This window comes from Ranitomeya imitator, chromosome 5 (assembly GCF_032444005.1).
Source record: "Ranitomeya imitator isolate aRanImi1 chromosome 5, aRanImi1.pri, whole genome shotgun sequence".
Lineage (NCBI taxonomy): Eukaryota > Metazoa > Chordata > Amphibia > Anura > Dendrobatidae > Ranitomeya > Ranitomeya imitator.
In genome coordinates this window covers 712,681,117-712,694,559 of record NC_091286.1, presented here as the reverse complement: position 1 = coordinate 712,694,559, position 13,443 = coordinate 712,681,117, and the positions used below count along the sequence as shown (strand labels likewise).

Below are 13,443 nucleotides of genomic sequence, written 5' to 3'. Positions count from 1 at the left end.
ATTACCGGTTAGTATAATTATTGCCTTTTGATTCTTTGTGTGAATGTTCACTGATGTGTAATTTATACATTATCGTATATCCTTACATTAGACTGCCTCAGTCTTAAAGGGCCACTGTCACCCCCTCCAGCCGTTATAAACTAAAAGAGCCACCTTGTGCAGCAGTAATGCTGCATTCTAACAAGGTGACTCTTTTAGTTTTTGTTTCTGTTATTGCCACAATAAATGTATTTATAATTCTGCTGAAATACCTGACTTTGTCCATGGAGGCGGGACTGAAGCCTCCTCTTAGAAGCGCCCAACTGCCGTCAGTCATCTCTTATGTAGATTTTCGCCACACCCTCAGCGCTGTTATTGTGTGAATTCCGGCACCTGCGCTCTGCTCTTCTGCCTTGCGCAGGCGCATAGAGCATTATCCGTCCAAGCGCTGGTGCCGGGTTCCTTTCTGCGCCTGTGCGGCCAGCATGTTACTGAATCCCTGCCCCACACTGTGTTATGCAGTATGCACAGTGCGGGGCTGGGATTCCTGGGCATGCGCACTGCGCTGGTCAGACGCTCTACAGGTCCCCCGCCTTCCAGCGTTGTTCTGTGCGGCTGTTCCAAACGCCGGCAAGGATACCTGTATATTCCGGCAACACTGAAAGGCGGGGGACCTGGGGAGTGTCTGAGAAGCGCAGTGCGCATGCCCAGGAATCCCAGCCCCGCACTGTGCATACTGCATAACACGGTGCGGGGCGGAGATTCAGTAACATGGTGGCCGCACTGCCCCGCACAGGCGCAGAACGGAACCCGGCACCAGCGCTAGGACGGCAAATGCTCTATGCGCCTGCGCAAGGCAGAAGAGCAGAGCGCAGGCGCCGGAATTCACACAATAACAGTGCTGAGGGGGCGGCGACAATCTACACAAGAGATGACTGACGGCAGTTGGGCGCTTCTAAGAGGAGGCTTCAGTCCCGCCTCCATGGACAAAGATAGGTATTTCAGCAGAATTATAAATACATTTATTGTGGGAATAACAGAAACAAAAACTAAAAGAGCCACCTTGTTAGAATGCAGCATTACTGCTGCACAAGGTGGCTCTTTTAGTTTATAACGGCTGGAGGGGGTGACAGTGGCCCTTTAAGATGGGACCAGGAACCTTTGGCTTCAAAATCATGAGAGGAGCAGGTTTTCTCTGGGTGGTTTTCTGGAAGTCCAGGGGTCTCCTGATTGTTAATAACATTTCAGACACAGTTACTTTGGAAGCAAGAACCATAGGAGGATCCTATATTTTGCATCTTCTGTTCCCCTTTTGATCGGGGGATTTGCAGTGGATTCCATGACATTTCTTGTACATCCTCCACCCTGTATCAGAGGTGGGATATGGATGAGACTTTATATTTTAAGTTGTTAGTTAAAAAAAATATATTTTTATTTCTTACAGAAAATGCAAGTGATTGTTCTGGAGAAAATGTGTTATCGCTAAAATATCATGTAAAAGATGAAGATATTCTATGTCAGTCCTCAGGAGAAAACCTCATTGCCCCTAATATACATCGAGAACAGCTTGTGAAATATAAGAAAAGTCACACAAGAGCGAACCCATATTCATGTTTAGAATGTAAGAAATGCTTTTCACACAAATATCATCTTATTAGACATCGGAGGACACATAAAGGAGAGAAGCCGTATTCATGCTCAGAATGTGGGAAACTTTTTATAAACAAATCAAATCTTATTTTGCATGAGAAAAGACACAAACATGAGATGCCATACTCGTGTCCAAAATGTGGGAAATGTTTTTCCCAAAAATCTAACTTTGTTAATCATGTGAGAATTCACAAAGGAAAAAGGCCATTTTCATGTTCAGAATGTGGAAAATGTTTTATAGGTAAATCAGATCTTGTTAGACATGAGAGAATTCACACAGGAGAGAAGCCGTATTTATGTCCAGCATGTGGAAAAAGTTTTACACGTAAAGCATATCTTGTTCTACATAAGACAATTCACACAGGAAAGAAGCCATATTCATGTTCGGTATGTCAGAAAGGTTTTACACATAAATCAAGTTATATTGCCCATGAGAAAACTCACTCTGGAGAGAAGCCATATTCCTGTTCAGAATGTCTGAAAAGTTATACACATCAATCAAGTCTTATTTTACATGAGAAAACTCACATAGGAGAAAAGCCTTATTCATGTTCAGAATGTGGAAAATGTTTCATAGATAAATCAAATCTTGTTAGACATGAGAGAATTCACACAGGAGTGAAGCCATATTCATGCTCAGAATGTGGAAAATCTTTTTCAGTCAAAGTTCTTCTTATTAGACATAAGAGAATTCACACAGGAGAGAGGCCTTTTTCATGTTCGGAATGTGGAAAATGTTTTATAGATAAATCAGCCCTGAGTAAACATGTTAAAATTCACACAGGCGAGAAGCCGTATTCATGTTCAGAGTGTGGAAAATCTTTTATTACAAAATCACATCTTACTACACATGAGAGAATCCACACAGGTGAGAAGCCATATTTATGTTCAGAATGTGGAAAATGTTTTATTATGAAATCAGATCTTGTTACACATAAGACAATTCACACAGGAGAGAAGCCGTATTCATGTTCAGTATGTCAGAAATGTTATACATATAAATCGAGTCTTATTTCACATGAGAAAACTCACACAGGAGAAAAGTCGTATTCATGCTCAGAATGTGGAAAATGTTTTATAGATAAATCAAGTGTTGCTATACATGAGAAAATTCACACCGGAGAAAAGCCTTTTTCATGTTCAGAATGTGGAAAATGTTTTAAACGTAAATCATATCTTGTTAGACATAAGAGAATTCATACAGGAAAGAAGCCGTATTCATGTTCAGAATGTCTGAAAAGTTATAAATATCAATCAAGTCTTATTTCACATGAGAAAACTCACATAGGAGAAAAGCCTTATTCATGTTTAGAATGTGGAAAATGTTTTATAGATAAATCAAATCTTTTTAGACATGAGAGAATTCACACAGGAGAGAAGCCATATTCATGCTCAGAATGTGGAAAATGTTTTTCAGTCAAAGTTTTACTTCTTAGACATAAGAGAATTCACACAGGAGAGAGGCCTTTTTCATGTTCGGAATGTGGAAAGTGTTTTATAGATAAATCAGTCCTGAGTAAACATGAGACAATTCACACAGGTGAGAAGCCATATTCATGTTCAGAATGTGGAAAATGTTTTCTTATAAAATCAGATCTTGTTACACATGAGAGAATTCATACAGGAGAGAAGCCATATTCATGTTCAGTATGTCAGAAAAGTTATACATATAAATCAAGTCTTTCTTCACATGAGAAAACTCACACAGGAGAAAAGCCTTATTCATGTTCAGAATGTGGGAAATGTTTTGTACATAAATCAACTCTTTATACACATAAGAGTGTTCACACAGGACAGAAGCCGTATTCATGTTCAGAATGTGGGAAATGTTATAAGAAAAAAGAAAATATTATTGCGCATAGCTTAATTCACACAGGGGAGAAGCCGTATTCATGTTCAGAATGTGGGAAAGGTTTTACTATGAAATCACGTCTTGTTGCACATGAGCGAATTCACACAAAAGAGAAGTTTTATTCATGTTCAGTATGTCAGAAAAGTTTTACACATAAATCAAGTCTTATTACGCATGAGAAAATTCACACAGGACCGATGCCTTATTTATGTTTAGAATCTGGGAAATGTTTTAACGAAAAATCGTCTATTGTTGCGCATAAGATAATTCACACAGGAGAGAAGCAGTATTCATGTTCAAAATGTCTAAAAGTTTTTAAGTATAAAGCAAGTCTTACTGCACATGAGAGAATTCACACAGGAAATGCATATACTTGTTCAGAATGTGGAAAATTCTTTATGCATAGATCAAGTCTTATTACTCATGTGAAAACGCACACAGAAGAAAAGCTGTATTCATGCTCAGAATGTGGGAAATGCTTTAATACTGAAGCCCTGCTAAGTGATCATCAAAGAGATCACACTGGAGACAATCCAGTTACATGTAGTGAATGTGGGGTCTGTTTTTTGTATGAATCAAGTCTTCTCAGACATAAGAAAATTCATGTTCAGAGTGTGGAAAATGTTTCTTTAAATGAATCCTTTCAGATGAAACATCAGCGAAGTTACACAGTAGAGAAGCCATACTCATGCTCCGGATGTGGAAAATGCTTTATTAGCAAAGACAAACTTCATAGTCATCAGAGAAGTCGCACACAGGGGGGAAGCTGTTCTGCTGTAATAATATGAAACCTTTTTACAAACACCTTATTTTGCGGACTATAAGACGCACCCCAAACTTCTGGGTGGAAAATAGGAAAAAAAAAAAAATTGGTAGTGTGTCTTATAGTCCAATTAACGGTAGCTTACCGTTGGGGGAGGCAGAAGTAGCGCAGGGTCACTGGAGTCAGCGTTGCTGCTTCAGGAGGCAGGTGACTGTGGCAGGAGTGAGGCAATGGTGCTGCTCCCGGGCTTGGTTGAGAGAACATCCAGGCGAGACATTCTTTGGGAAAATGTGCTGCCTCTGGCGTCCATGCCCACATTGATATTTCGGGAGACAAGATCTTGTTACAAATCTGCACATGTGCCGCCTCTGGTGGCAATTTTCTTGAAGCTCACTGCAGGGAAATCAATGAGAAGGGGACTTCGCTCACTGGTGCTGACAACTTATGAGAAAACACAGCCTGTAACATAGCTGGCATCCTGCCTTCTGGACCCTGCTGTACCGCAGACGCCACACACTCTCCCTCCTCTGGTAAGCTTTCTTCGAATTATAAGACGCACCCATATTTTCCTTACAATTTTTCTGCCCAAAATATGGAATTTACAAAAAATGTTCCAGTTTTACAAAGAATATATAATTTTATTTGTAGTGAAAGTAAAAAATGTTGTTTGTAAACGTTAAAGGGTTTGTCCACTACTGGCACATTCTCTTCTCAATCTGAATGTTTTCCCTAGTTAAAATAATAACACTTAGGCACTTACTTTCACACTAGCGTCGGATTTGGCCGGTTGCATTGCGTCGGGTCGAGATTCCGATGCTAGTGTTTGTTGTGCCGCACAACAGGTGCAGCGGATGCATTTCTCCGGCGCATACGCTGCCCCATTGGGAGGTGCGGGCGGAGTTCCGGCCGCGCATGCGCGGTCGGAAAAAGCGGTCCGTCGGCTGCAAAAAAACGTTACATTTAACGTTTTTTGCTCTCGGCGGTCCGCCACAACACGGCGCAACCATCGCAAGACGGTTGCGACGTGTGTCAATACGTCGCAATGCGTCGGTAATGTAACTCTTTGGGGCAAAAACGCATCCTGCAAATAACTTTGCAGGATGCGGTTTTTCCCCTAAACAACGCATTGCGACGTATTAAAAAAAATGCCAGTGTGAAAGTAGCCTTACACTCACCTCCTGTTCCGGTGCCATTTCAGCGCTGTCTGCACTCGCTCTCCCGGAGCGGACGTGAGTTTGTCACATAAGCCCTGAGCTTAATCAGAGCTGGCTTCACTGTCTCCGGGAGTCGGACACATCAGTAATTAACAGACAGGGAGCAGCCAGCCGCAGCTCTGACTTCCTGTTAATTACTTATATGTGTGAAGGTGAGGACAGTGAAGCCGGCGCTGGTTGAGTGCAGGGCTCATGTGACGAAACAGCCTCACACATCCAGCATAGAGGATACTATTAAATATTAACTTTTAATTAAAGGGAATCTGAACCCAAAATTCGCCTATAAGCTGCGGCCACCGGCAACAGGGGCTTATCTGCAGCATTTTGTAATGCATTCTGTAATGCTGTAGATAAGCCCCCAATGTAACCTGCAAGATAAGAAAAACAAGTTATATTATACTCACCCAGGGGCGGTCCTGGTCCGATCCGATGGGTGTCGTGGTCTGGGTCCAGTGCCTCTCATTTCATATGATGACGTCCTCTTCTTTACTTCTTGCCGAGGCTCCTGCGCAGGCGTACTTTATCTTCACTGTTGAGGGCAGAGCAAAGTACTGCAGGCGCCGGGAAAGGTCAGAGAGGCCCAGCACCTGAGCAGTACTCTGCCTTCAACAGGGCAGATAAAGTACGTCTGCACCGCAGCCTCGGCAGGAAGCAAAGAAGAGGGAGTCATCGTATGAAGATGGGAGGCGCTGGAACCGGACCGCGATGACCGTCGGACCGGACCACGCAGGTGTTTTTCTTATCTTTCAGGTTACACCGGGGGCTTTTCTACAGCATTTCAGAATGCTGTAGATAAGCCCCTGATGCCGGTGGCCGCAGCTTACAGGCGAATTCTGGGGTGACCGATTCCCTTTAAATTATTACTTTAAAATTTAACAGAGCAGCAAGAGCCCAAATCCAAACCTAACACCTACTAGGAGGAAACTACAAACCACAGAAAAGCATTCCCATCCTTGGATAAGAATGCCAGCTAACGTATCTGACTAGTGATGCTAGGACTAAATGAGTAAAGTGTCACCGTGCAATAAAGTGAACGAAAAAGGAAGAAACATCGTGGATCTCACCCAATTGAGGTGCAGACTGTTCTCTGGGTCACGTCCATACGGGTAGAAGCGACCCTCACCCTGCCCTGTCATGCCCTCTCCAGTTGCTCCTGCCGTAAAACGGGCAGTACCCAAATGGAGCTATTATCCCAAAAAGAGGTTCCCTCCCAACATGTTTCTCTGTTAGGAGTAGTCATAAGGGAAGTGTACTTGCTATTGGAAGGCACCAGCATGAAGACCCTTTCTACCTTGATAACAGATCTTTGTTATCAGGGTGACGGCACTCTGTGCCCTGATGGAATTCCCACCACTGTGGGTTTCCTAAGATATTTTCACGCACAGAGACACTTTATTCTTCTACACTGCAACAACTTCAGAGTCTTCATGCTGTTACATTCTAATAGCAAGTACACTCCCCTGACGATTTCTCCTAACGGAGAAATAAACGTGTTAGGCTGCCGTCACACTAGCAGTATGTGGTCAGTATTTTACATCAGTATTTGTAAGCCAAAACCAGGAGTGGAACAATTAGAGGAAAAGTATAATAGAAACATATGCACCACTTCTGTATTTATCACCCACTCCTGGTTTTGGCTTGCAAATACTGATGTAAAATACTGACCAAATACTACAAGTGTGACGGCAGCCTTAGGAAGGCTCCTCTTTTTGGGATAATAGCTCCACTTGGGTACTGCAACTGCAGAGGGCACAACCGGGCAGAGTGAGAGTCACTTCTACCCGTCTGGACGTGACCCGGAGAACAACCTGCACTTCAATTGGGTGAGATCCACAATGTTTCTTCCTTTTTCATTCACTTTCTTGCACAGTGACTCTTTGCTCATTTAGTCCTAGCATTACTAGTCAGATACGTTAGCTAGCGTTCTTACTAAAGGATGGGAATTCTTTTCTATGGTTTGTTTGTTTAATTGCAGCCATTTGGTAAATTCAAAAAAGTTCATTTTTTCTCAATGTTCAGTCTGCACCCCTCCCCTATGGGAGGTGGAGCCGCATATTCATGACTGTAATCGGCGGCCCCACTTGACCGCTCATACAGTACAAGGTGCGGCCAGGACAGGAAGCAGCGCCAGCCAGCAAGGGAGCCAGGTGAGTATTTTAATCACAGCGGGGGGGGGCTCACAGGGGGTGGGAGGGGCGTAGGGACCTGGATCTTGATTTTACACACAATTATTCATATCTTCTCTACAGCAAATGCTGCTGCAGGGAAGATATGAATGGAGCTTCAGCACCAGATGCAGGGAACAGCGCTAAACGTTAGCACTGTCTCCGGCATGGTGCGTGTGGTACCCAGTGGGCACACGTGTGCCACACTGATGGGCCACAGAGACGCACCTGCACACGGACACGGATAATTCCGGTACCGATTTTTCCGGTACCGGAATTATCTGGACGTGTGAGACTGGCCTAAGACCTCACAGTACATGTCAGACCAAATGAGAATCATGAGGTCAAAGGAACTGGCCAAGGAGCTCAGAGACAGAATTGTGGCAAGGCAGACATCTGGCCAAGGTTACAACAGAATTTCTGCAGTACTCAAGGTTCCTAAGAGCACAGTGCCCTCCATAATCCTTAAATGGAAGAAGTTTGGGACCACCAGAAGTCTTCCTAGACCTGGCCGTCCAGTACAGAGTAACACTGCTGCCTCATTATATTGAATGGATCCCTTGAGGGTTTTATCGGTCACGTCACTAGGAGGTTTAGATGAAAACCCAGCGTAAAGTGTCGGATAAATGTGATCCCAAACGTTATGTAAAAAGCAAGTCCTCACGCAGGTATGTCATCTGTTAACAGAATTATAGGGGGCTTCCGCATTCCCAAATCCAAATGCCCCCTCCCTTCTGAGCCTCAGTTTTCCTAAACCACATTTAGCACCCCTATGTTTGGCATTTCTGTAGTGATGAGAGCCCGTCTAATTTACAGGTGCGCGTCTCCAGAACCATGAGCCGGGAATAACGTACTGGTCACTATAACGATAGTTTGCAATTTTCACTCAGCAACAACCACTAGTGCTTGTTTCTGGAAAATATCCATGGAGTTAATTCATCAGTACATCTGTAGATAAATTTCCAAAGGTTTATAATTTCCAAAATGGGGTCACTTGAAGGGGGATTCTGCTTTTTTAGAACTTAGGGGCTCTTTATATGGAAAGTTTAAATTTTTTCCTTCCACATTCCATTAAATCCTGTGAAGCACCTGAAAGGTTAATAAACCTCTTGAATGTGGTTTTGCGCACCTTGAGGGGTGCAGTTTTTAGAATGGTGTCACTTTTCTGTATTTTCTGTCATATTGACCCCTCAAAGTTACTTCAAATGTGAGATGGTCCCTAAAAAAATGGTTTTGCAAATTTTGTTGTAAAAATGAGAACTCGCTGGTCAACTTTTAACCCTTAGAAATTCCTAACGAAATCAAATTCAAAAATTGTGCTGATGTAAAGTAGACATGTGGGAAATATTAACTATTTTGTGTGATATGACTCTCTGATTTAGGGCTTGTTTCCATTTGCGAGAAACACGTCCATGTCTCGCATGTGGAAACGAAGCTCTGGTGCCAGCACTTGGGAGCGGAGAGTGCGGCCGCATAGGAACACATGGAGCCGCACACTCCGCTCTGGAGTGCCGGCACCAGAGCTTGGTTTCCAAATGCGAGACACGGACGTGTTTCTCGCAAATGGAAACAAGCCCTTAAGGGCACAAAAATGAAAAGATTTAAAATTGCGAAATTTTCACCATTCACCAAATTTCTGATTTTCTCACAAATAAACTCAAGTCATATCAAATAAATGTTACCACTATCATGGAGTACAATATGTCAGGAAAAACAATGTCAAAATCACCGGGATCCATTGAAGCGTTCCAGAGTTATGACCTCATAAAGTGACAGTGGTCAAAATTGAAAAGATTGGCCTGGTCAGGAAGTGAAAACAGGCTGGGGGTGAAGGGGTTAATCTTGTTTCTGGAATGCACTGGATTTGCCAAACTCCTAAACTACATTTAGCTGAGGTCTGTGACCTGGATCCTTTGGGGACAATAATTATTGACATAAGGAGAACAGAAACATAATGATTGTATATGTTTGTATCAGTTTTGATCTTCATACAAATTGTGATGGGATTGGGCAAAAAGTAAATAAAAAAAGAAATGTGCAATATATTTAGTGTCCTGCATTATGATTTGTAAGCCGCCAAAGCCGGGAGTAGATCCAAAACATGAAAGACGTTATTATACTGATGTTTCATTTCCTCTGTTAGTTTTCAATTGCTAATTCAAGATATTGACCAAATATGCATCAATAAGTGCAAATTATTTCTGTGGGAGATTTAGTTTCCTTCTTTCCCATCGATATCATGCACAGGAAGTCTTACATCTGCCCACTGCATCGTTATGGGATTTAGAATAAAGCTTTGACTTGCTCCTTTGGTCTTTTGTTTCATTTTTCTTTAGCCTTTGACTAGTGGGTTTACTGGTATGTTTACAGTGATTGCCATAGTGAGGGGTTCGATTAAGCTGAGTGTCCGTCCTCCCGGCGGCTCCGTGATTTGTTTCCCCAGGGCTCGTTCAGACGAGCGCTCTATAGGTACGTGTGCTGTTCCTGTGCACCGTGAAGAGCCGGTGTGCCGGTGCACATGGCGGATTCTCCACATGAGCCAATGGTGTGAGTCATAAAGACTGGAGCGGCCATTATTCTTGTCCAATGTCTGGACCAGACTTATGTATTGTGGAAAGTTAGTCTCCATTGTGTCTTCTCATTTTATGCTCTAAATCTGTCACGTAACATCTCTACACAGATCCCTCTACACATTACAAGTGCCCGAGTAACTGCATCAGAGCCAGACACCTAAACACATCAATGTGTAAATCCCAGAAAACAGTTGCTTACGAATGATGGCGACTATATTCATTACTCGCACGAATAGTATGCTATTCGAGCTAATTGTTACTCGGCAAGTAATTAGGTATTCGCCTCGGTATATTCGAGTGACCCGCCCACCATGTTTGGTGCTTTATTTACAGCCAATGAACATGCTGGGCTGGCTTGGCAATCACCGTAATGCTGTCGCCATCTTTGGTGTGGCATTACTGTGACTGGCTGGCCTTACAGCATTATAGGGGATATTTAATCGATGCCGACACCATCTTGTGCACATTGCATACGGAAACAGCGTAGTGAAAGCATAGTGTCAGCGCAGGGAGAGTGAAAGCAGCGTATTAGGAGAGTTTGTGATTACAATCAGCTCTTTTAAGAGCTCGTGAGGGTTAAAGGGCCACTGTCACCCCCCTCCAGCCGTTATAAACTAAAAGAGCCACCTTGTGCAGCAGTAATGCTGCATTCTGACAAGGTGGCTCTTTTAGTTTTGTGTTCATGTATTACTAAAATAAAGCACTTTGAAACTTTTCAAAAATACCTATCTTTGTCCACGGAGGCGGGTCCTCATGCCCAGCTTGAGCGGTACTCTGCCGTCACTCGCATCTTCAGGGGCTTTCGGCGCCGCCCCGTCCGCGCTGTTTTTTCTTCAAAACCGGCGCCTGCGCTGTGTAAAACTTTGTGGGGCAGGCGCAGTAAGCTCTGGCGGTCTGACATCCCAGCCAGGCTTGCAGACTGCGCCTGTGCGGGTATTGCAGCCGCCCACCTCGGGAATCCCTGCCCCGCACTGTTATGCATTATGCACAGTGCGGGGCTAGGATTCCTGGGCATGCGCACTGCGTGTGTCAGACTGTCACCCAGGTCCCCCGCCTTACAGCCTCTGTCTATTCAGCTGATCGTGCCTCCTCCTCCTCATAGCAATCGCCGGGACGATCAGCTGAATAGACAGAGGCTGTAAGGCGGCGGTCCTGGGTGACAGTCTGACACACGCTGGGACGTCAGACCGCCAGAGCTTACTGCGCCTGCCACACAAAGTTTTACACAGCGCAGGCACCGGTTTTGAAGAGAAAACATCGCGGAGGGGGCGGCGCTGAAAGCCCCTGAAGATGTGAGTGACGGCAGAGTACCGTTCAAGCTGGGGATGAGGACCCGCCTCCGTGGACAAAGATAGGTATTTTTGAAAAGTTTCAAAGCGCTTTATTTTAGTAATACATGAACACAAAACAAAAAGAGCCACCTTGTCAGAATGCAGCATTACTGCTGCACAAGGTGGCTCTTTAAGTTTATAACGGCTGGAGGGGGGTGACAGTGGCCCTTTAACATTAGATCTCGGTTAGGTTGAGATAGCGTAGGGAGAGATTTAATACGAGTGAAAGGCAGGGAGGGTGTTATTGCCAGTAAATGCTGCAGATCTCTGATAGTTTGCATTGTCTATAGTGTAGGAACAGATTGTGGAGTAGGGAGAAAGGCAGGGCTTCATCCACTAACATAATATACAAAACTGCTCTTTTTAGACCAAAATAATATTTCTCAATACCAGCATATACTAACCACTTTATTTACAGCTAAATAATATTCCTCAGTCCCACCATATACTAAACCTCTTTTTTTAGAGCTAATTAATATTCCTCGACTATTGCTGAAATAATGTATATTTACAGTGGGGCAAAAAAGTATTTAGTCAGTCAGCAATAGTGCAAGTTCCACCACTTAAAAAGATGAGAGGCGTCTGTAATTTACATCATAGGTAGACCTCAACTATGTGAGACAAACTGAGAAAAAAAAATCCAGAAAATCACATTGTCTGTTTTTTTTATCATTTTTTTTGCATATTATGGTGGAAAATAAGTATTTGGTCAGAAACAAACAATCAAGACTTCTGGCTCTCACAGACCTGTAACTTCTTCTTTAAGAGTCTCCTCTTTCCTTCACTCATTACCTGTAGTAATGGCCCCTGTTTAAACTTGTTATCAGTATAAAAAGACACCTGTGCACACCCTCAAACAGTCTGACTCCAAACTCCACTATGGTGAAGACCAAAGAGCTGTCAAAGGACACCAGAAACAAAATTGTAGCCCTGCACCAGGCTGGGAAGACTGAATCTGCAATAGCCAACCAGCTTGGAGTGAAGAAATCAACAGTGGGAGCAATAATTAGAAAATGGAAGACATACAAGACCACTGATAATCTCCCTCGATCTGGGGCTCCACGCAAAATCCCACCCCGTGGGGTCAGAATGATCACAAGAACGGTGAGCAAAAATCCCAGAACCACGCGGGGGGACCTAGTGAATGAACTGCAGAGAGCTGGGACCAATGTAACAAGGCCTACCATAAGTAACACACTACGCCACCATGGACTCAGATCCTGCAGTGCCAGACGTGTCCCACTGCTTAAGCCAGTACATGTCCGAGCCCGTCTGAAGTTTGCTAGAGAGCATTTGGATGATCCAGAGGAGTTTTGGGAGAATGTCCTATGGTCTGATGAAACCAAACTGGAACTGTTTGGTAGAAACACAACTTGTCGTGTTTGGAGGAAAAAGAATACTGAGTTGCATCCATCAAACACCATACCTACTGTAACGCATGGTGGTGGAAACATCATGCTTTGGGGCTGTTTCTCTGCAAAGGGGCCAGGACGACTGATCCGGGTACATGAAAGAATGAATGGGGCCATGTATCGTGAGATTTTGAGTGCAAACCTCCTTCCATCAGCAAGGGCATTGAAGATGAAACGTGGCTGGGTCTTTCAACATGACAATGATCCAAAGCACACCGCCAGGGCAACAAAGGAGTGGCTTCATAAGAAGCATTTCAAGGTCCTGGAGTGGCCTAGCCAGTCTCCAGATCTCAACCCTATAGAAAACCTTTGGAGGGAGTTGAAAGTCTGTGTTGCCAAGCGAAAAGCCAAAAACATCACTGCTCTAGAGTAGATCTGCATGGAGGAATGGGCCAACATACCAACAACAGTGTGTGGCAACCTTGTGAACACTTACAGAAAACGTTTGACCTCTGTCATTGTCAACAAAGGATATATTACAAAGTATTGAGATGAAATTTTGTT

At 43.7% G+C, this 13,443-nt stretch overlaps 1 protein-coding gene across 2 annotated transcripts in view; it reads left to right on the top strand.

Moving 5' to 3' along the window:
- Positions 1-5,241, top strand: part of LOC138638927 (zinc finger protein 850-like) — a 72,373-nt gene extending 67,132 nt beyond the window's left edge. For both annotated transcript variants that reach the window (XM_069728680.1, XM_069728681.1), the window contains one exon: positions 1,424-5,241. In XM_069728680.1, the coding sequence (XP_069584781.1) occupies positions 1,424-4,269 (2,846 nt within the window). In that variant the 3' untranslated portion in view covers positions 4,270-5,241. The remainder of the gene's footprint in view (positions 1-1,423) is intronic.
- The last annotated feature ends 8,202 nt before the right edge of the window (positions 5,242-13,443 follow it).